Raw genomic sequence first — 23,303 nt, 5'->3', positions numbered from 1 at the left:
TCTGATGCGGATCACTGCAGGAACTTGATGGGGCTATGCTGTCCATGTTCATTGTTTGTGCTCCCGATCTGTAGTAGCTGATCCTCTTCATGAGCTACTAGCTAGTCTTGCTAGCATTGCTGTAAAGATTCAGGATCATCTGAGCAGGCACTTCAGTGAAGCCACTGTAGAAGCAGGAATTGGTTGAATTGTACTTTCCTTGCAAACCTTTTACTTTGTTCTGCCCTCCTAGCTAGGGAGGCAGATTTTATATTGATTTAATATTGGTTATCCCATAGGCTGTGCTGTTGGGGGATAATTAGATAATTACACTTAATGCTGACTGACTTGAGCTGTAACATTTTAGGTTTAAGTTGTTTAAATAAGCATGTTTGGTGAATATCTTTTTTAATGTGACTGAGGTTACTGTGATCATGCTATTACAGTTTTTGTTTTTACCTTTTTCCAGATTCTGAAAGCACTGAGCCCCTAAGTGTAGATGGCATCTCAGACCTGGAGGGAGAGGAAGGAGAGGAGGATGTGGGTACCAGCATTCCAGAGGGAGAAATTCCTCAGATACCTGATCAGGAAAAGTTCCTTAAGCAGCATTTTGGGACACTGGGCAGCACTGATGGAAAAGGTACAGCTCTCCACTTACTGGGGGAACTTTCTCTGAGAGGACTTTCTGCTGGGTATAAATGTATAAAGAGGAGGAAATAAGGAATTAGTGTAGAGATGCTTGAAGATTAGAAACATCTGATAAGTCTGTTGGTTTGTGTGTAAGTTTGCGTGGATCAGATTTGAGTCTGTGTTGGTTTGGGTTAGGTATTGTCCCTGCAATCCTGAAAAGCCTTTCTCTTGTTCTAGCACCAGTTTTTCCTGTTGTATTTGAATGTATTGACTCTGTGTGTGTGTGTCCCCATAGGTGACATGTAGTGGCCTCTAGTGGTATGTTAAGGCAAAACAAATGCCACAAAAGAAAAGGCTGAAATGCTGGGTGGAGGGAGAGAATAAGAAGAGACATCAGAGTGGCAAAGGAGCTGGCTAGTCTTTATCGACCAACTCCAGAACAAAGCGTATCTTGCTAGAATTGATAATGGTTGCACATAGCAATGTCTTTTTTTGTTTTCCTCCTTTGATTGGTTTGCTTTCTGCTTGATGCCAATGCCTCACAGTCTTACAGGCAGGATAGGACACAAAGGGAAGAGAAAAAGGAAGAGGCATACCCTTAGGGAGATTAGCAATGTAAGGCAGAGTAATCTAAGAAGAACAGAAAAGGCAATGAAATTACTTAATTCTTTGTTGTTTTAGCTCAAAATTTCCCCTTGGATATGAGGAGGACACATTCAATAGTCTCTGTGAAGAGAAAATGCATGTCAGAATGTTTGTTTGTTCTGTAACTAAATTGCTCCTTTTTTCTCTCCCCTTTAACCAAAATTTTTAGGTGGTTCATGTAGGAGTCTGGAAAGAACTGAAAACCTCAGCATTTCCTCTCGCTTTCTTTCCCAGTCCCCGGCTCTCAGGTATGGCTCTGCTTGTTTTGAGTGCGTCTGTCTGTCTATTTTTACTAGTGTGAGGTCTTGTGCTAGGCCCTGGGCCAAAATAGCAAGCAGGCTTCTGCACCCAGCAGGTTGGTTGCAGACCCTTGTGGTTTGGACAGGCCACCCTGTGACACTCGAGCTGATCCGTTTCTTCCTAAAGCAACACTGTTGTTTTGTTATTTTTCCTCTTTTGAAAGTGTGATTAACTGTTTTGTGATTAATACCTTGATTGATTAAGCTGAAGGAATCACTGTTGTTTAATTTACTCTTCACCATTTATATTCTGTTTATTCTTTTGCATTTCATTCAGCTTGGACAATGAAAATAGGCTTGTCAACTTTTCCTTTGTTTTACAGTCCTTTCTTACCGAGCCGCATTTCTCAGTCCCATGCCTTTACAGGGTGCTCTGGTGTCTCATACAAAGCTCCATGGGAATATTATTATATTACTCTTCCAAAAAATCCTCAATCCCAAAGCACCTCAAAAAGCCTCTCCAAGCTGTTTCCCATGGTGTTAAAAAAAAAAAAAAAAAAAAAGAGAGAGAAGAAAAGGGTGGTGGCAGTGTAAATATTTTAGTTGATTTGGGTACATAAATATTTAAAACAAATTCTCCTGTATTATTCCAAAATGACAACCTGAAATCCTGTCTCTAATTAATTTAATTTCATTGTATAGAATAGAGCGGATTTAGGTACATCTGTGGTTCACCAGCTATGTCTAGATTCTGTGTTAAGAAAATTTTTTGTGATTGCTGTATTCACATGCAGTTGTTGCTGCTCTCAGGAGTGCCTCTTATAAGGTCTATCTAGCATTGGGACCTCATGTTTGGGAAGAAAGCCAGTGGTTAGTTATTGTGTAAGCTTCTGGAGACTTGCAATGGTGAGTGAAGGAAGTTGCTAGCAACTCTAGAGGTGTAATAAGAGAAATAGTTTTAGGTTATGAAAACTTGTGGACTTTTAATCTGTTTGACCGTCAAACAAATCAGATTGAAAGTTGCCTCCTTTCTGAGGTAAGCCCACTATGCTTGTCTGAAGTGAAGAGGAGGAGGCAATAAAGCTTTTCTCTTGAAGATACTGACCACCTTTCATAGTAATTATACTTTGATAAGGTTGTGAAAGTGTAATTAGTTTCTCTTGGGGTATCTTAGAATGTATAAGATTTTGTTAGTAAGGTGAGTTGAGAGAAGAGACATGACCTGACCTTACCCAGTCTTCCCTCTGCCTGGAACTTTTCCTGTTCTTCTGCCTTCACCTTTTGCAAAGTCCCTTCCTGAAGCAGTGACCCGGTGCTATTTGTGATTGGGTAGTTTAAGGTGAAACGCATGAAGACCAATGCCTCCAGGGATAAGTAGAACAAACTGGTAACAGCCTAGGGTGATTTTGACTTGAAAAATCCGTATAGGGAAGGAAAGGGCTCTTTATCACACAGAAACTGGCTAAATGCACGTGCTTGTTTGTCCAGGGCAATATACTTACTTGTTTTAATTAGGATTTCTTTATTGCATTCTCTAGACGCTTGTCACTCTCTTCATCGAATCTGATATTGGATTCAAAGCCCATTGCACCTCCAACCCAGACCAATGGATTTACTCCAGACCTGTTGAAAAATGGCGGCAGTCATCCTAGTGATGCTTTGGAGAACAGCCACCTCCTGGAGAGTATAAATTCACACCGGGCTGTTTATGTCCAGAAAAAACGCAAATCAGCTTCGGAGGCCGGCAGAGCTGGTATGGCTCCTGGACGGGTAATTGCATCCTTTCCAGAAGGCCCTGTGAATGCAGTGATGAGAAAGGCACAGTCAGTTCACGACCTTGTTCATGAGGGTAAGGACACCGACTGAGTGGTAGTATAAACTCAGAAATGAAATGGGGAGATTTGAGTTTGAGTAGAGATTTAAATTAAGCTAATGTCTTTCTGTGTTCTGAGCTGCGGGCTTTACATCTCTTTTAATTCTTAGCCCATCAAGGGAAAACATTTTCAATTTGTAATACAGATGCTGGTCTCCTAATTATCAGTTTCTGATATTTGTCTGGCACCTGTGGGAGGAAAAATGCCAAAGGTGAAAAGGACTGCAAAGAAATCCTCTCTTGCCATGGGTAGGTGTTCCAGGTCAAGAGTGAAGCTCCCCCAGAGTGGGGAGGGAGAAAGAGGGAAGGAGAGTGCAATAAGAGGGAGCTTACTGTATCTGTGCACTCTGCGTGAAAGAACTCCAGTTTCATGAGCCATCAATAAGCACTCTGTTTGTTTAAAAAAAACCAACCACCTTATCACTGCAACACCATGTATATATGAGTGGATTAGAGGACTGACAGTTTGTGCCTGTTTCCTCCGGCCTTTCAGTTAATGATCAGAGTGGTCTGAGGTCTTCCGTCTGTATGCTTTAAGAACAGGTCTCTCATCAGGTAAGCTGCAGTGTGTTAGCAGTATGAGGGATGGGGGAAAAAAGAAAGCTGTTGAGGCTTGGTAACATTAACCTGAAGTAGTGGTTTTGAACACCTCTTCCCTGGGCTGAGCCGAGTCACATAAGCTGAAGCAACCCTGTTACTTTCCACTTTTGGAATTCACTGCAGGCCCTTTTCTATTTTTGGTATGTTTGTCTGTTTAATTTTCACAGATAAGGGTCCTGGAGTGATACCTTCTGCCAAGCAGCGTCCTCAGACTCTGATGGTGGTTGAGAAGGATACCAGACCTAACAATTGCAGGGTGTTATCAGCCAGTCTCTTGAAGATGGATGGATCTGGTGCTCTGCTGGCCAAAGATGTCCGGACTGCAAAACCAAAGTCCTACATGAACCCCACAACCAGCTTTCGGGCTAAGATGTCAAGGAGCATATCTGTAGGGGAAAATCTGTACCTTGGTTACTCCACTGAAATGCCGACTGATGGGAGGACAAGTCCTCCGGTGCCAGAGAAGACACAGCTCAGTCCCACAACAGATGCTGAGAAGATTAAGTTACCAGTGAAAGAAAACGTTCCAGTGAAGCCAGCGCTTCAGCCAGTTGTAAACTGCTCATCTCCCAAGTCCTTCCACAGCAAGTTGGCATCATCAAACCGAGCACACCTGATTCTTGACATTCCTAAGCCATTGCCTGATAGACCCACACTGGCCTCCTTCTCACCCACTACCAAAACCAAAACCCTGCTTGAGCCACAGTCTCCGCAGTCACCTGCTGGGGCCTGTAAAAAGAAACCCTCTTTTCCTGAGGTCCGAACCTCCAAAAGGGAGAATCAAACCTCTGGGTCTCCGGTTCCTGGTAGAGAGAACTCAGCAGGACTTGTTAAGGAGAGCCCAGTGGAGAGTCCAGTCTCAAGGACAGGTTGCCAAGATGAGCCAGAGGTCACAAACCTAAAACTGAGGGAGTTTTCAGAGGTCCGGCACCTAAAGTCTCCTGAAAGCACGCTGCCCAGGTGCAGGGAGAGGATCACCGGCATCGCCTGTGTGCTAGACAACCAACCCGGACTTTGCCCACTAGACCCCATCAGGCCGAGGTCTCCTACATCTGTAACTGCCTCGGCACAGGTCTCAGGTGTGCATGGATACCCATCTCTTATCTTCCCCCTTCTGTCTCCTGTCTTTGTGAACCGCTTCACGATCCCATCACATTTCTTTACGTCCAGCTTCTGGCCTGTCTCGTCCTGTCTGCACCTGTCTCGTTCCATAAGCCATCCCCTCAATGGTGAGACACTTCTTCAGCCTGACATCTTTTTCTGAGTCTTTAATTTCCATTTTCTATGGGTCTTATGTCTCAAGTTAGATTTTAGCTGAATCTAAGGTGCGAGGAGGTAGACCTCCTTGAACAATTGCACCTAGTGGTTCTAACCTTTTTTGGTCAGTCTTGAAAACTGACATGTTGTGAATCTCCCTTAGTGCATGTAAGTTACATCACCTTTGCCTCTCCAACCAGCAGATGAAGGTGCAGGCCAGTATGTATTAGCTGGACCTAGTGAGATAATTAGTGACAGTGAAGTTATGCCAGGCAGCTTGGTCCTCACTTTGTTAACATGTGCAAATGTGCAGGGTTCAGAGTGGTTTACATGCAGTTTTGTTATGTGAGATAAGGCTTGGCCAAGGCAAGTTCCTTGCTGTAACCACCTGTGAGAGTGAGAAAATCTGTGCTGCTATCACGTTGAGGACGTCTGCAAGCTAGGCACGCAGTGCACATGCAGGCCTACGCCTTTGGGTATGAGCATCAAGAACAAGGATTTAGTTTTTGAATTATCTCTAGTTTGGAGAAAAAGGTACTAGCTGGGGAACTATTTTACCTGCTGAAAGAGCTCTTGGATCTGTTACAGGCTCTGGTTTAAGGTACATCAATCATATGAAGGCTAGTAGGTAACTTCAAACTGAAGCAAAAAACCTGTCCTCCAAGGCTGTGGTCTCCAGAGGTTTTTTCTTTTGTGTCACAACCTGAAAGGAAATATGACTTCTCAAATTACTCAGCTGAGTTGTGCAGTATGAAGCTGTATGTTAACCACTGCTCTGATATATTATACATTCAGGGGACGAGGCAGTGCACAGTTTTGTAATCCCTTTTGCTATGTTGTTATTATTCGTGTCTGAGAAGGAATACCTCTATTATCCTTTGATCAATTACTTTCTGTGGTGTCAGGCTGTCCCACCATTCATTGCAATGGTGAAGTACAATATTTCTGCACCTAAGCATTGCAGAGAGACGTTCTGGGTTTGCTGCACTTTTTCTTTCTGTATTTCTAGAGGGATCAAATGCCTAAGATTGAAGCACTGGTATGCAATACAGGAAATGTTTTTGTTTGTTTGTTTGTTTTTTGTTTTTTTTTTTTGTCTGAGGGACCTACTGTTCTTACACCATAGGATAATTGCTCTTTTGAACAGTGAGTGTGTCTGAAACTTCCAAACCCTAACCCCTGCAGAGGTGAGGTTTCCTTCAACAGGGGTGCGGCCTGGAGCTGTGGAATCATTTCTACAGCCAGGCAATAACAGTTCACTTGTTTGTACTTTTTATGCTGAGTTTTCTCTTCTAGACTTGGGAATCAAGTGAGACATCACATGATTTTTGGTCAGTTAATAGGAACCTCTGTTTGCAGAGTTAGCATAGATAGTGCAGAGAAACAGCAAATATATATATATATATATATATTTTTTTTTTTAAGCAGCTCCCCGTACACAGCATTCCCTGACAGGATATTTCAGCATCATTATTTAGTGAGTTAGTATGGTTTAGCACAGTTGATCTACAAAATTTTTTTCCCCTCAGTGGATAGTTATCAGCCTTCACCTTCTTGGAGACCACTTTTCCCAAATTTGTAGTGGTAAATGCTGGAAAAGCTGTTTAGATCGGAGCTGGCTATTGCTGTGGACAATTTACTGTGTCTTCTGTGGATCATAATGTGGCTGTTTAGACTAGAACTGCAGGGCTGACAGTCAGAGACCTGTTCTGCTTCTGACTTGCTCTGTGACTTTTGGATTCCACTTAATTTTTCTGTCCTTCTTTTTTCCTGCTTGTATAACATCTACTGTTAAGGAGACTTAGTTGTTTTTATTGAAGCATTTTGAAATCTACAGTTAAAATGCTGAAGATGTGCTGGATACTGTTGCTGTGTTTAATATTCCCTGCTGCTTTCTGAAGAGCTGTGCTCTCCACACCCAAGAGGCAGAAAACGTCTGTTACTCAAGCACTGATATTACATTTGTGACCTTTCTCCTGACTGGCATCTCATAGAACTGGAGACCAGCATAAAAGAAAGAGGAGAGGAGAAATCCAGGAACAATAATGAGAAGAAAGAAGTGGGTTAAAAAAAAGGGGGGGGGATGGGGGAAGGGGGCAAGAATCTTGGACTGAACAGAAACCCACTGTGCTCTACCAGGTTGGGTGATTCAGGAATGAAGAATGCAGATGGAAGGGTTTGCTCATGTCCTTTTTTGTTTTTCAAGTGTTTTTACGTATACATAAAAGGATGTTCTTCTAGCAGTGCTTATTTATACATCTTCTAGATGTATTCATAAAATTAGCTAAGGTTCCCTCAGCCTGTTCAAAGATGACCTTCATGAAGTGCAGAAATAACTGTGCTAGTGTGACAAAGTTCAGTTTTTAGGGTAACTAAAGGAAGTCATATGCCCTTTGTAAATTGAAGATAACTGCAGTTTGTGTGTGTCTGTCAATGTCTTTGTTCATGATTTATGTCTAACTCACGGAAGTGTTTATTTTCTGAAAGCATTGCAGGCCTTTGGCTCTGATGCTTTGGAATTAGTGTCCAGTGAGCACTGGAAGGAAGCTGTGTTGCTTGCTTTTATTTTCAGGTTTTGAAATATGGTGTACCAGTATCCTGGGTTGTTCAGCAATGTGATACTGTTATGACTGGGTTTGTTAGTCAGCACTCCTCTGGACCTTAGTCCTCACTAGAGAACACTGTTATTATTCAGTATAATCCTTCATCCTCACAGTTCTTCATTGTATGCTGTGCAAAACGATACGTGAAGAAGAGTGTGTAAGTTTCTGACTAGGTGGAGGCCAAATTAGAGGCACCTCAGATCAGTCCATATTGCCACTGGAAGACTTCTTTCAAACCTGAATTTAACTATAAATGAGAATAACATGGGTGATTTTTGACTACCCTTGACTGTAACAACATTGTATGATCCGACAGAAACCTTTATTGACTTTGGAGAGGCTAAACATTAGAAAAACAGGAATGTTTGAAACAAGAAGCATCTCTAGCTAATATGAAGGAAAGTTCACATAGAACTTTATCCAATAAGCCTCTCTAGCTAATATGAACTAATATAGAACTTTATCCAAGGATTGACTCAAACCATCGCTAAAAATTGAACGAGAAGTGTATGCACGTGATCTTTTGAATGTGTGTTAAGAAACGTTTTCTTACCCAGCTGTGAGATCTCAGATATTGGAGTGTCTGTGCCTTAGTGTGGGCTTTTATTTTTTCCTCCCCTTCAGAATCGTGCATCAGCGTAGAGCAGTGTGAGCATGTGGTATCAGAGCTCCAGGACAGCATGCGCAAAGCCATTCATCTTTACCGCATGGTGAGTGACCTCAGACACAGTCTCTGTTTTAGCAGGTTGGCTTTACAGTCCACAAGCACTGAATGTGTGTGCTTGCATGCTCGAAGTATTCTCTTGACTGCGTGTTCAGTGGCAGAAGCTGCCTGGTATACTTCTCTGCACCAAAGCTTGAGCTGGGAGACAGGAACTCCTAATTTTCAACCGCTGCATTTTTCCAATGGCTTGCTATGGTATTCTGAGCAAATCAATTAACTTTACAGATTGTTCTTCCTATTTGTAAGCTGAAGATAACAGTACGCTCCTTTTCCAAGGGGTATTAGGGAATTAGTTAATATTTATACTATGCTTCAGAGATATAGAATATTGTATGAACTTTAAGTTTTATTATTGCCTTCTGTTCTCTGTCTTTGATGCCTGGGAAAAGTACTAGCAAATTATCGTGGGAATCCAGCTGTGAGAAGTAACACGCATCCACTTGCCTGTCCCCCTTACTGCCAGAACATCATTACATGCAGAGTATTACAACAGATCTTGTTTTCTTTGCTTTGCGCTGATCTGTCAAATTGTACTAAGTGTGAGATTTCCACAGTGAGCTTCTGCCACGTGTTTCTCTGCAGCTACAGTCTTAGTGCTTGCATTAGCTCTGTGACCTCTGCATTCCTCTGACCAGCTGCATCTGGCAGACAGAAAGAAAAAGAGACTGTGGCCCTGTGTAGCAACTGGGAAACAGTAGCTGTTAAGGCTCAGTATAAAGGGGTCGCTACCCAAAAATGTACTTTCTGCCTCTATCCTATTGGAGTAATGCCTCTGTTTCTTGTATGACTGGCTGTATTGGATGCATACATATATGACTAAATTGGCAGTCTCAAATGTTGAAGAAAAGGACACTTAAATGGTCTGTAAATCTTCTGCATGGCTTCACTTTCCTAAAGGGCTGAAACTGCGTACTTTGTGCTCTATCCAAAACCCAATGCATTCTTTTTTCTTTTCTTTTGCCTCTTTATTTTCAGGTGTTAAATGATACGGAGTCTTCTACTGACAAAGATAAAATAGCAGGCCTCCTGACAGAAGCATTCTCCTTAATGAAGAAAGAATTGGATTCCCTGAAGGATGAGGAAGAGCTTCCAAAGGTTACGGAGGTACTGGCACAGTCTCAAGATACCACTAGGCCACTAAATGATGGATCTGGTGCCAATCTACCAAGTCCCAAGAGTCTGGGAGATGAGCAGACACTAGCTTTGCTGGAACAGTACTCAGAGCTATTGCTACAAGCTGTGGAACGACGCATGGACAAAAAACTTTAAAAGCAGTGTCTTTCAGGTGCTTGTGAATACACAGAAATAATCCCAAGAGAAGGACCACAGAGAGATCTTCAGATTGATGGGATCATCGTGCTGGTCTAGAGCTGGTGGGGTGACCTTTAGAAATTGATTTCCTCAGGCCACTACAACTGACTTGCTCTAATTCTTAGCAATGTGCTGGCCACAATTTTAATATTTTTTTCCCAATTGTCTTCAAATTCCTGTCTCTAGACAAAGTTTTGAAAGAGGAGTTTGGAGAAATTGCCTGGAAATTTCTCCATAGCCAGGAGATCAGGATGTTTGGCACCTAAAGAAACAAAGAAAATCCCGTTTATCCAAGCAAATCTGAACTGCTGACTAAATACAAAGGAGTTCCAGTGAAGCCAATCCCTTCTTCTCCAAGGCTTCAGGAGAATCAAGAAGCAGACTTTTTATGGGTTTATTTATTAATTTATTATTTTCTGACTGTTACTCTATGTCACATTTGTGACTATTATCTTTATTCTTTAACAAAAAATGTCAATCCCTTGCCATATCCCCGCGAGACACAATCTCTGTATTATAAATCCCCAACAGGGAGACAGGCTGGAGTGTCTGTGCAATTAATGAACTGTTTCTGCTTAGATCTTGTCTTGCTGTTCTTTCTTTTCCTGCCATAGTTTGTTACCTAGAGTAATCTTATTGTTGTCTTGACTACTCTGTCTGCTTTTCTCTTGTTTCACAAGACAGTCCCCATACTGTATTTTTATCTGTGTTCACCTCCAGGGGTAAGACTTTGCAACCCTTGGACCAAGCTTTGGAGTTTGCTTAATGAAATCAGTAGTGATATTTTTAGTCTGGAATTTGGCATTATGTTGATATTCATGTACTGCAGCCTTTTTTTTTCCTGACGACGTTTTAAAAAGATTTAAATACAAATATGAAAGTTCAGTTCAGCCAGCTTTCATGATTAGGAATTGGATATCAACTTTGATGTTATCATGACTGGAAAATTTGGGGTTATGATTTATTTGCTGAGAAGTGGCGTTGAAAAGCTGGTTTCCATCTCATACAGCGTAACTGTGGATTTGAGAGATCTTCAGTGCAACTGCTCATCCATATCATTTGTTGATTTCACTGTCTTGATGGAAAAATGTTTTCTTGCTTGTCAGGAAAACAACACTTACATCCCGAGAAAACTGGGATTCTCTTTCCTTTTGTAAATCTATTTCACCTACCTGCAGAAAATGGTTTCCCTAGAACTTTGAACTAAGATATTTTGGAATGTGTTTTCTACCATTCCCCTACCCCCTCCCCCAGACTCTTTTCATTAATCTCTTGACTGAAACAGAAAATCTTCTTTGCATTTGTGTGTGCAATTCTCTTCTCACCCTGTGGAGCTTCTCTAAACCTATGCTGACCTGTGTTTGTTATGGCTTAAAAATGTCCAGTGATACTTTACTAGTCAATGATAAGCTAAGAAAAAAAAACAAAACATTAAAACCAATAAAAACTCTTCAGCACCTTCCCCCTTATTCCCACTCCTTTTCACAACAGAGGCAGATGCACAAAATGCTTTATTTCCTCCATCTTCAGACTTGTATTTATTTTAAGGCAGAGTAGTGTAACCCCATTTTATAAAACTAATGCAAGAAGAAGCTTCCAAGTGGGTGAGAGAATGCCAGCATCTGGAAGTCACTAAAGGTAGCCAGTCACTTTGTTCCCATAGGTTAAAGGCCTGAAGCAATCTTCTTTTGTTTTACTGTCCTGGTTGGCATCTCTTGGAAATCCTGTGGCTCTCTGAAATGCACTCTGTTGTCTTGCTTTGTTTTATGTCCTTTCTGTGACTGGGGATCTGCATTGCAGCCTTTTTCTACTGGGACAGCCAGACTGGTGACCTATTTCTTCAATATACTCTAGGGATGAATTATCTGCAGTTCTTGCTCTCCCCCTAACAGGTTTCTGGCTGATCACCACTGCTGAATGCTTCAGGACATGGCAGCATGGCAAGCACTTTCAGGGCTTTCCAGCTTTTTCTGCCTGTAACATAGATCTGCTTCATCAAATGTTTCAGGTGTCCTTGCTAACCTTTCCTTCCATGGGCTTGTACTGAAACTTTAAAAGTGTTGTCTTCTAGTCCTGTCTCAGCATTGCGCTCTTCTGAATCAGTTGTGCAAGAGAGGTTTGTAAAGACAAGTTGAAAAGTAGAGGAAATTTCTGGCAGTTTCCTTGAGTGAAAAGTTGTGCTGGAGATGCTGTGAGTGGAATGTCTGGTGGCAGTTGTGGATCTGTGACAGAGTTAGTGTGGGCCAAGCTTGCTTTTAAGATGATTAGTTCCTCCACTTTCAGACTGTGAACATGTATGTCCTGGTATACAAGAAATTTCTTGCTGTACTGGGGCCACAAGACACTCAGGTAAAATAGCAGTCCCTTCAACCCAGGTATCTTTTGGTACTGAAGATAATGGTTTAAGGGTCCTTTATATTACTTCCTTGTGCAATTTTATTCCATTTTATTATTTCTACTATGAGGTAGTGACAAAAAGGGTCAGAGAGAGCCAGAATGAAATTGACATCGAGGCACAGAGCAACAACCAGTGAAGCTGGCATAGAGATACAAAACAAAGCTCCTTGGAAATGAGACGTGGAGCAAATTTGATTTTTAAGCTGATCAAAGTGGGTTTTGTTTCCTGGAGTGGATTTTGCTTGGGGGTCATGGCTGCATGCAGGAAACCAGAGGTAAATTATTCAGAATGATGATAAAAGAGTTGGGCAAGTAGATCAGCTGGAGGATGATTGTATAGTTTAAATTAGAATAGCATGTGTAGGACATTCAGGAAAACAAAGTAGAGGTAGAGAGTCTTGGCCTGAGGAACATCATTTGGCCAATAACCATGAGACATAGTACAGAAAGGCTTCAGGAAAGTAGATTTAGGACTGAGGTGGCGATCAGTAACTGAAGAATGAATTGAAAGATGTTTTTTTAAAGATGTCCTATTGGGCCTCTTGTTTCTTTGCTTGCTGTCCTCTAAGCAACTGCATATTAAAAGGCAAAATTGTCAGCTGCTTGCCCAAGGTTTGGTAGTTAAGAACTGAGTGGTGGAAGTCCTGTAAAGGAGATGTTAGTGCCACAAGTTTGTTGCTTAGAGGTGTGATGAGATAGTGCTGCTGTTTGAGACTGATGCAACTGACTCTTCCCTGGTAACTTCCTATTGCTGGCAGTAGGAAATATCCCTAAAAATTCTAGTTTACAGCAAAAAGAGAGCATAAATGTGTTACATTTTGTTGCACCTTGTGAGTATGGTTCACTACAGGCTGTCCATTAGGCCAAGTAGAGAAAAACTGAATGGTAGTTGCCTGGGAAGTGAAAAGGCTTGTGGGAGGAGGTAATAAACTTGAGTCTATCCCTCTTACTGATTTGGGATCCCTCTTACTGGTTTGTGTGGGTGTTAGCACAGGTACAACCAGACACCTGTATTAAACCAAGTTATTTGTTTAACATAGTCTGTAAAAAAAAGAAAAAATTTAGATCTACCTGTTCTCCTTACATACGTTTTATCCCTTATACCCAACATTCCTGGTCAAAATGAGAACAGTGCTGTGTTCCCCCCGGCCCCATCTTCATAGTAAATAGTGTCACTTTGCCTGCGAGACCCCTTGCTTCGTTCTTAGGCCCTCTGAAGTGGTGCAGGAGGAAGCGCAGCAAACTCGGTGTCACTCCTGCCGTGGGTTGCTGAGGCCTTCCTTTCCCTCAGTAGCACCCAGACGATGTACGGTGTTTGTGTGTTTCCTTCACCTCCTCTCTCAGGTTGTCTTCTCCTTTCTGTCAGCTCTCCCAGGTGATGGTTGGGGTAGGCCTTAGAGCATCCTCACCAAAATCCCCCATTTTGGAGAATTCATCACACCTCAGAGAACTGGGGTGTTTCCCTACAGGAGTAGAAACATATGAACTTAATTTTTTTAAAGAAAGGATATGTATATAATTATATATAAGGAAAAAATATAGGTATTTAAACACCATTGGTAAAAGTCATGCATGTATATGGTGTCATCTCCCCCCCGTCCCCAGATGTGCAACATCCAGGATACTAAATGATAAAAACCTCAAGAAAATAATAGAAGCAGGTCTTGTGCGGCCCCTGAGCGAGCAGGCTGTTCTGTGGGGTAAGACAAGCACGCCCCGTGTTGCAGACTGAGTGTTGTAGAGAACAGCGGGCACTGGGCTCTGTGTTCGTGTAGGTGACCTGCTGTACCCATGGAGGGGGAAATGCGCGGGCAGCAACTTTAGGAATAAGCCATGTCCACCCTGCATGTCTTGTGTATGCCCTAGGCACCGGACAGCTCTACCTGTGGTCTTCAACACTACCCTTCTCCTTCAGTGGTTTAAATAAAAACAAAAGCCCAACCCTCTTGCTTTATTTATAAATGTGTTTTTATACTTTTGCCTCCAAGTAAAATAATCCTTTAAAATGTCTTTTTTTTTAATTTGAAAAAATAAAAAGTTGTTTGGTTTTTCTTTTTCTTTTTTTTTTTTTTTTTGCACTGTGAGGCTTCCCCCCCCCGTGCGGGAGCTGTTTTTAACTCTGTATTCATTTGTACTCCGTGTCTTAAACTGTTTCAATAAAAATGTGATCATTTGGTACAGCCGTTCCTCGCCGGCAGCACCTGGGGGCTCTTTTTTTCCCTCAGCCCGGGCCGGGGCCTCCTCGGGGGCCGGGATGGGGCTGGCTCCGCGCCGGGGCCGGGGGCGGAGCGCGGGGCCGGGCCGGGCCGTGCGGGGAGGCGGCGCGGCCATGGCGGAGGGCGCGGCTCTGAGGGCTGTCAGGGGCTGCCTGGCCGCCTTCCCGAGGGACGCCCGCGGTGAGCGCCGGGCTGGGCCGGGCCTGGGCGGCCTCGTGGCTCCGGCCAGAGGCGCGGGGGGCCGGGAGGAGCCCGCCGGGGAGCGGGGGGAGGCCGCGGGGCTGGCGGCGCAACCGCATGGGGACGGCCGCGCCTGGCCCGGGCGCCGTCAGCCCCTGAGGAAAATGATGCGTTTGGGTTGTCTTCCGATGTGCAAAGCGGCAAAGCGAAGCGCCGTTACGGCTTAGGAGTAGCTTCTCGCCGTGTCTTTGCTGCCACCTCGGTGGAGGCTTTATAAAGGCTTTTATCAGAGGTGAATCCCCTGTCACACGCGGCCTTCCAGGCGGCACGGCTCTCCCGTGGGCCCCCAGCGGGGATGCGTGTGGGGGGAGTCTGGCTGGCAGCAGGAGGGTGCCTGCCCCTGGCCCAGAAGTGCTCTGCGACAAGGTCAGGGCTTTAACAGAGTGACTTAGGGAGTCTGAGGGGCACCGCTTGCTCTCAGTGACCACCAGTGGTTTGGGGTTTAAAGCCACTTAGAGCTCTAATACAGGGCGCGTCACTCGGGACACGGAGTAAAACTGCTTCTCGTTTGCCTGGACAGAGTTGGGGTGGACGGAGTCTGTGCCGTATCTGGATAGGCCTCCGTCCCCGCTGGAGTTTTATCGAGAGTGGGTGAGTCCAAACAAGCCCTGCATAATTCAGAATGCCATCAGCCACTGGCCAGCTCTGAAGAAATGGACCTCAGCATACCTTAGGTAGGAATGAGCTTTTGAGCATGACTTGTGTTCAATTTAAGTTGACCCCACTGAAAGGCCCTTTGTTAATGTTTTTATTCATGAGATTATCTCAGATTCCTCTGTGCATCTGTATGAAGGTGTTCAGTCATCTTCTTTACACAACGTCCAAAACTCAAGTATAAATTTCTTCCTATGGACATACTACCCTGAGCAGTTCAGATTCTGTAGGAAGGGTGAGTATTTTGACTGGGTACAGCCAGTAGACTCGCGTTATCAAAACTGAGTCCATTCCTAGTGTCCTGACGTGTGCTCCACCCTGTATCCCTCAGTTAGAGTGGGGCTGTAGTGCTGTAAAACCAGACTGACTTGTTTGTGACCAAGTGCATCCTGTTTTTTTAAAGAAATAATGGAGCATTTTAACAATGTCTGAATTTTAGAAAAGCAAGTTCTTTTCTGAGAGGGAATTTTTGGTTAGACCTAACATAAATGCATTTTTAAATTAAACTTCTCATTGAAGTGTGGTCTATTAGTCTCAAAATGTATGTCTGTCAGTCCCTGTCTACACTTTCTCTCTCAATAGCTTTTTTACATAAGGCCACACAGATTTGGCTGGATTGAGTGGTCCTGAGGATATCAGGCTCTGGCACAACTCATGAGAAGTGACTAAAGAGCGCCTTCTTTCTGTTTCCTCTGAGGAAAAGGGAGATACTTCATGAACTCACCTTGTTAGAGATGAGAGAATTCAGAGAGGCAAAAGACACTCCTTTTGCCTTGAATGCAAGGAGCAATTGGAGCAGAGTCCTTAACAGACAGTAGAAAATCTTGTCAAAAGATAAGCATCTACAGAAAGCCAGGCTTCTTATTTTTGCTGCCCATGAAGCATGTTGTTCTTAAAGTAACCAGCATCTAATACACGAGCCAATTACAGGTCTGGCCATAAACCTTTGATTTATTTTGCAGGGAGGTAGTAGGTCCCAAGGTAGTGAGTGTGGCAGTAACACCAAATGGTTATGCAGATGCGGTGTTTCAGGACCGTTTTGTCATGCCAGAGGAGCGCCAAATGCCTTTCATGGACTTTCTGGACATCGTGGAGAAGAAAGTGACCTCTCCCAACGTATTCTATGTGCAGAAGCAGTGTTCAAACCTCACTGAGGAGTTCCCTGAACTTGTCTGTGATGTGCAGTCTGACATACCATGGATGAGTGAGGCACTTGGTAAACTTTCTGTTTCTCCTACATTGAGTAAAATATTTTTTATATAACTTTAAAACAGTCATGCCACATACATGGTTCTCTTACTGGTTACCACTGCTCAGCTTGGTTCCATTCCCTTAGAAAGGAAAACTGGTGAAATAATCATAGAGTAATCCTAGTTTGGGGTTTGGTTTACTCCAAAATCAGCAACTTACTTGTGTTTTGTCACCATCACAATGAAACATTATGGTGGTAGTGCTGTACAGCACCTCTTTCTATGTAGTGGCTTTTTTCTGGTTTAGAGTCATGTTTGGACTCGAATTTGTGCTGTTGCTACCAAAGTTATAAGAAATGAGTGAACACACACCCTCGCTTTTGTGTCATTGCAGGTGTTTGTTTCTCTTAAAGTTTGTTTCATTGAAGTTGGTTTCTATTTTCCAGGATATATTTCCTTCAAATGTTAATTTACTATGAGCTCACGTTCCTTTTGCAGCTAAACATAAATGTGCTGCAGTTTCTCTGTGAGCTAAATCTTAGGGATTCAGGATGTGAAAATGAAGGTTGTAACCCTCAATTTGGCACTGGGTAGTGAAGCCTGATGGGTGCTACAGTAGCTTCCCGTGCAGAAGCTACTGTTGCTCACAGAGTGCTATTTGCAATGGAAACTGTCATAGTTAGGAAGGTAGCTGAAAGATAGAAATAAACCAATTTGCCAAAAAATTATTTAAAATGCGTTTAGACAAGATGCTTCAAATTCCCTTTTTGTTGAAAACATTTTTTTTTCCCTAACCATTCAGGGAAGAAGCCTGATGCTGTGAATTTCTGGCTCGGAGAATCAGCTGCTGTGACATCTTGTAGGTATTGTATGGCGCTGTAAGTCTTTTCTGTGCTTTCAGTACAAGTTTAAGCAGACTTGGTTTGAGTTAGTGGCTCAGTAGAATGGTGTGTTTTCTCTGACAGGGCAGCTCTACTGTAACATGCATTCTTTCAATTGCTCTTCTGCAGCCTCTCGCTGCTCTTTCTCTGGGTGCATCTTCTGGATGTTGCATCAGGCAAGGCACTGATGATTTCCGTCCTGTTGGTGTTGAGGCCAGCTTAGGTGTAAGTCAAACCAGATCCATCCGTGCCAGGCCACAGGATGTTGTCCCACATGTAACTTTCTTATACAGCGCATGAGAGAATGCATGAAATTGAGACAGGGTGTGCTTTGCTTGGCCAAAAACTTCAGGTTTTGTAAGAGTATTTGAGAGCCAGAAATCCCACCTGCTCTCAAGTGCCAATCAGTTGACTTCATAGCAGTTGGCTGATAGTGTCTATCCCGGATGTCATCGTGTTTTTGTAACCTGTATTTGTGTATTTCTGATAAGGTGATTTTGGAACTTGCTTGCCTGAGTACATTTGCTACATCATATTGCTGGTTTCCACTCCCACTGGCCACAAGAGGAGGAGGTGGCCTGATAATTAGAAGATGAGCTGATACTTTCAGGTCACTGTAGTTTTGGAGGTAGAGAAGGAAACAACATTGATTTTATTTTTCTCTTTTTACATCTCTTTTTTTCTAAATCTTAGTACATAAAGATCATTATGAGAACTTGTACTGTGTGATATCTGGAGAGAAACATTTTCTACTGCATCCACCGAGTGACCGTCCCTTCATCCCATATGGTACACAATTTACTATGTGTGTATGTCTGGTGGCTGGAAGGGGGAGATATTAAATGCTGAAAGACATAAAAATGGGGGCAGAGATAACATGTTTATACAGTTTTGTTTTTTTCCACTGCACACAGAAATCTCCTATTGCGTGCAGCACGTGGTTTTGTAATGCAAACGTTATTCTGAGGTCAGGTTTTCCTGCCCTATAAAATAATAGGTTCAATGACACTTCTTGCAATCTCTTTAGCTTTAGAATATTTCAATTATTTGTGTCTTGTCAGTATGTAGCATGCCATCTTTGATGTTTAACAGGTTTGAATTCTGCCTGATCATCCTTTTCTTTAGGAAAAAAAAAGCCAGGAAACTGAAAAGCAAGTTGTAATTTAATGAAATATTTAAGTTACTAACAGAATCTCTGAAAGCTATATAAATGAACAAAGAGATTCTTATGACAGCATTACTTTGCCTGTTCTCTCTTTCTTCTTGTTGTTTTCCTGGGTACGCAGTAGTCATTTGTTCTGTTACAAAAGTCATCTAGACAATTGACAGCTTAACTCCGTGCCTTATATTTTTTTTCCAATTCTTTGATTTTCAAATCTTCAGATCAGCTGAATGTAGAATGCTATATGACACTAACGTAATTTTGCCTCCGTACAAGCGCAGCTCTGATGTTGTAATTATACTGTTTTTATTCTGTTTACAACATTGAAATACATGTCATATGATTCATATCTTGTAAAAGAAGTGACTGTTAAAGCATTGAACACAGATAATGCTTACATTTTGTAGTGTATAGTAAAAGGGTGACTGTCTTTTTGAACATCAGGTTAATGGAGAGAGACTCTCTCAAGTGATTACAAAAGCACATTTGCTGAAGCAATGGAAGAAAAGCATGCTGCTTTTCTGAAATTGTCTGAAGTGGGTGATAAGCCCTGAAATTAAAAGTGAAAGGCTAGCCACAAGTCACTAACAGCTCTGGAAAAGGCTGTCTTGCTAGGCTGACCTAAGAAGAAAGGAAAGAATATAGAATGCTGGGTAAGTCAGGGATGTGTTTATGACTTCTGAAAGGGAAACAAGATAGTTACTGGAACAAAATAGGACCAGGAGAAAAATAGGTTTTGAGGAAGAGAAGAGAATAATTTCTGCGCGGAAAAAAGGTTGGAGTTCCAAACAGGAAGGCAGTTCAGTATTCTGGCTGACTTAAAATAAGACAAACCAGGAACTAGATAAAAATTGCAATGAACAAAGAGAGGGACAGAAAATTGAAAATGTTTTTTTCTTAATTTTTCTGTCACTTAGTGAAAGTGTGACATGCCCTTCCATTAGTTTCTCTGAGTACTACTCTGTGTTGTGCCATTTAATTCTTTCTGTGGTTCCAGAGCTCTATCAGCCAGCAACTTACCACGTATCAGAAGATGGCTCATATGAAATTGTGGATGAGAAGACTGCAGATAAGGTAAAAATGATATAAAGAACACAGTCGATGTGAAAAGTAAAGCTAGTTTTGCACACTGCTGAGCTCTTAAACCAAGCTTTTTGATGAATATTTAGAAATCCCACATTATTGGAAAGAATTCCCAGATAATTCACTTGTACGTTACTATTTGCAAAGAATACCCAGCTTCCACACAAAAAAGAATAAAATTACTGCATATCTGAAACCACTGATGTCATAAGCTGTCTCCCTTACACCAAACTTAAATAGATCCAGTAAAGGATTTTTAAATGAATCAACAATAAAGGAACTGATTTAATACAGTCCTCTGCGTTCACCTTTTCTTGTCCTCTACTCAGGGATGTATTTTGCTTTACAGCAGTATCACCCAGTGCGATAAAACATGCCTGTCTCAATGAATAAATTGTGTTTTCTTAGTTGTAGTAATATTTGATTAGAATGTATAGATCTGAAGTCACTTTACAAAAACTCAGCACCCTTTTGTATATAATCTCTCTCTTTTTGTCTGTGCAATATGTGATTAATGCTACAGCTGAACTGGAGCCTGGTTTTTTTTCTCTGTTTACAGAGTGGTGCTCATAGAATCTAACAGGAGCATTCTTGTCATACATACAGTAAGGTGGAGTGCTGAGGTTTGTAACTCTGTAGGGCAAAGAAGAAATTAATGCAGGCAACAGGGATGTTCCAGCAGGAAGGAGGGTGTTTAGTTGACAGGAATCAAAGTAGATCAGAGCGCTTTAGAAGAAGAAAGGAGTTTCTAAAATTTCAAAAGACATTTTGAAAGTATGCCATGAGAGTGAAACTTGATGGCTGACATTTAGCAGCTTTTCCTTAATTAGAAATGCTTCACTGAAGAAGGCAAATCTTTGCATCCTTGACCTATTCTCAGTTGAGTGTAGAAAGCTGTGTAGCATGTGTAATGTTTTGCTAGGCAAAATGTGTTTCATAACTAGTGAGTTTGATTGTCAGTTGTTTTCCTGGAATCTTGCTGGAAACGCTTGCCATGGTCAGTACCATAGACATACTCTTTTGCTTTCAGGTGCCCTGGATCCCTCTGGACCCTTTAAACCCAGATCTAGAAAGGTATCCAGAGTATTCTCAGGCAAAACCTTTGCAGTGTACAGTGAAAGCTGGTGAGATGTTATACCTCCCTTCTCTCTGGTTCCACCATGTTCAGCAATCACATGGCTGTATAGCAGGTAAAATACACAAGATTTCCAGGTATAATTTTGAATTGCGCTGGGTGTATGCAGATAAGAGATTCCATAGCAAAGTATAACTGTGACCAAAGGTCCCCTTAATGTTGTCTACCTCCCTTCAAGAAAAAATAAGAATATCTGCAGATGCTGATCCTGTTCTATTCCATTGGGCTATCTTCTTGCAGTCTGTTTTGCTTGTAATTCATGTTATTGTCAACAAGAGTCAGGGATGTATCAGAAAAAAATATGTTTGTAGTTGTCAGATTAGGAGAAGAATAGTTAATTCAGTGATCATGATCCAGATTTTGTTTATGGTAGGGAGCTGAGTAGTTTATCTGCCTAGTCTGATAACTGCAAGCGGGTCATTTACATACCTTTCACAATTAAACTGCATGTAGTGCATGACATCAGCACATCAGCAAAAAGGATTTGGGTGAAGAAAAGGAAACCAGAAACACAAGTTTTAGGTGTGGATGTAGACACAACATGGAAGCTACTCTGTTGTTATGTGAGCTGGAATTCTCTCTGACCCAGTCTTTTACCTTGCTAATAAGCCCATGCTTGTGTTACTGCTCCCCTGCGCTTATCAGAAGACTTCCATCTCTTTCTTTGTAGGATGCATCATCATCATCTTGCTTTTTATTCTTCTGCTTCCCCAGGACAGTTCGAGAATTTCAAGCATTGCTCATTTGGTACAGGTGGAGGGGTAGGGATGGGAAGTAGTGCAGAGTGTTATCATTATGTCCTCTAAATTTTGCAAGGTTTGCAGAAGTTTTTTTTGTTGTTCTTCACCTGCAATAATCCTGCCTGCCCAGACAGAGTAAATAAAGTATTTTGAATAACATAGCATTAGTATTTGTGTTACACCGCAAATACTGCAAACCATTTTTTCAGTATTGGCAACAGTGTGATAAAAAGTCCAGTTAGCTATAAAGCAGTATTTCTAGTTCTCTTTTCCGAGTACTGCTATATCTGTCCTTAAAGACAGAAAAAGTGGAGTTGTTTCCAGTTGCAAACCCCCAGCCACTGTTTTTCTCTGTCTAGCAGAAACGCTAAAGGGTTGCTCTGTTTATTCAGCCTTTTGTTAACTGCACTGCATTCTGTGTGCACTTGAAAATCAATATTTTCTTGGTCTGGTCCAGTGGGTGTCGGAAACTAGTGTATGCCTTCCTACAAGAACCATTGGTAAAAGATTATATACTGCTTGACTTAGTTTTTTTTTGTTTTTTTTTTTTTTTTAGCAGATGTTACACCAAATTTAAATTGAGATTCAGAATTAAAGCACTGTCTAATTACTCACCATTTTGATTAAGTGGTTAGTTTGCCATCTGTCACACACTCAGAGAAAGAGAGGTTCCTATCCAGATACTGAACTTCGAAGTGTGTTTGGTATCTGTGGCCTAATTAGAAGGAGACATTTCATGTTCCTATGCATTTTGCCAGTTTCTCCTCCAAGGAATCCCAAGGACAGAGTCTAAAGAGGAGGTAGTTTGAGCTGACAGAGCTGCATTGGCAGCAAAGAACTCTAACGTTTGCTCACGTTACCTTTGGCTGTAGTCAAAATTTTACTCATTCCAAAGTTCAGTCACTAACAGGGAAACGCCTGAACTAGCTGAGCTGTCTGAAACATTCTGTGAACGTTTGTAAATCGTTACATTACAGCTCTAGGAATGCCTTTTTTTTTTTTCTCTCCTCAGTGAATTATTGGTATGACATGGAATATGACCTAAAGTACAGCTATTATCAACTGCTAGATTGTCTCACAAAAGCTGTGAAAGTGTTATAGCAGAGGTGGGAGACTTGAGCTGGCAATCTTCCTCCCTGATGTGATGCAGTCATCAGCATCTGTGACTGGAATACAGACCTGAGTCAAGTGAAAAGAACTGAACGCTGAATTATCTTCAACAAAGAATGTCAAACAGCTCATGGCTATTTTGCTTGATTTCAGAGTCTCAGGTCAATTGGCCAGGTTTTCCGGCTTGTAAGTAGAAGATGTGATATCAGCATTTTTAGGACTTTGCATATTGCCCCAGTGATGGTGAACAGAATAAAATTTGAAAGGAGGCAATCCAGGTTTTGGAAGTCCCGAAACAGAAGCCATGACATTTATTCAGGTCTAGAGATGGTTTTTGTAACAAGCCAAAGGAAGAATCTGCGCTGCCACCCATGCGTCAGGCTGCATCAGTCCAATGCATACATCCAGCTTAAGGCAAAAATCCTGTCCAGTTGTGATCACTAAGTTCAGTTGCTGTGGTGTTTTGGTGGTGAGAAGTTACAACTTCTGCAATAAAAGGCCAGTTTAAAAGCTTACTTCTGTACTAATTTCTGACGTTTCTCAAACGATGTGATGCATGGAGAACATCTAGAAGGATGTGCAAAGGTCAGTGGTGGCTATGCTCCCTGTTAAGCTACATGTTTTTATTACCAGT

At 42.1% G+C, this 23,303-nt stretch overlaps 2 protein-coding genes across 6 annotated transcripts in view; both read left to right on the top strand.

Moving 5' to 3' along the window:
* Positions 1–14,458, top strand: part of MAPKBP1 (mitogen-activated protein kinase binding protein 1) — a 96,804-nt gene extending 82,346 nt beyond the window's left edge. For 4 of the 5 annotated variants that reach the window (XM_083837260.1, XM_083837258.1, XM_083837259.1 and 1 more), the window contains exons 26-31: positions 449–619; positions 1,424–1,502; positions 3,032–3,342; positions 4,134–5,045; positions 8,451–8,536; positions 9,526–14,458. In XM_083837260.1, coding sequence (XP_083693386.1) covers positions 449–619; positions 1,424–1,502; positions 3,032–3,342; positions 4,134–5,045; positions 8,451–8,536; positions 9,526–9,819 — 1,853 coding nt within the window. In that variant the 3' untranslated portion in view covers positions 9,820–14,458. The remainder of the gene's footprint in view (positions 1–448; positions 620–1,423; positions 1,503–3,031; positions 3,343–4,133; positions 5,046–8,450; positions 8,537–9,525) is intronic. The other variant, XM_083837261.1, reaches the window with a different exon arrangement.
* Positions 14,459–14,512: 54 nt separating this feature from the next.
* JMJD7 (jumonji domain containing 7) lies at positions 14,513–23,181 on the top strand (the record flags this gene model as incomplete). Its single annotated transcript, XM_083837285.1, has 8 exons — positions 14,513–14,654; positions 15,235–15,388; positions 16,331–16,584; positions 17,361–17,417; positions 18,133–18,228; positions 19,599–19,675; positions 20,715–20,874; positions 22,572–23,181. 8 exons carry the CDS (start codon positions 14,513–14,515, stop codon positions 22,658–22,660), a joined length of 1,029 nt encoding a protein of 342 aa, XP_083693411.1. The 3' UTR covers positions 22,661–23,181.
* Positions 23,182–23,303: the final 122 nt, after the last annotated feature.

Source organism: Anser anser, assembly GCF_964211835.1.
Source record: "Anser anser genome assembly, chromosome: 5".
Classification (NCBI taxonomy): Eukaryota; Metazoa; Chordata; class Aves; order Anseriformes; family Anatidae; genus Anser; species Anser anser.
Note: the sequence above shows the minus strand (reverse complement) of the source record. Positions and strands in the feature narration are given on the sequence as shown.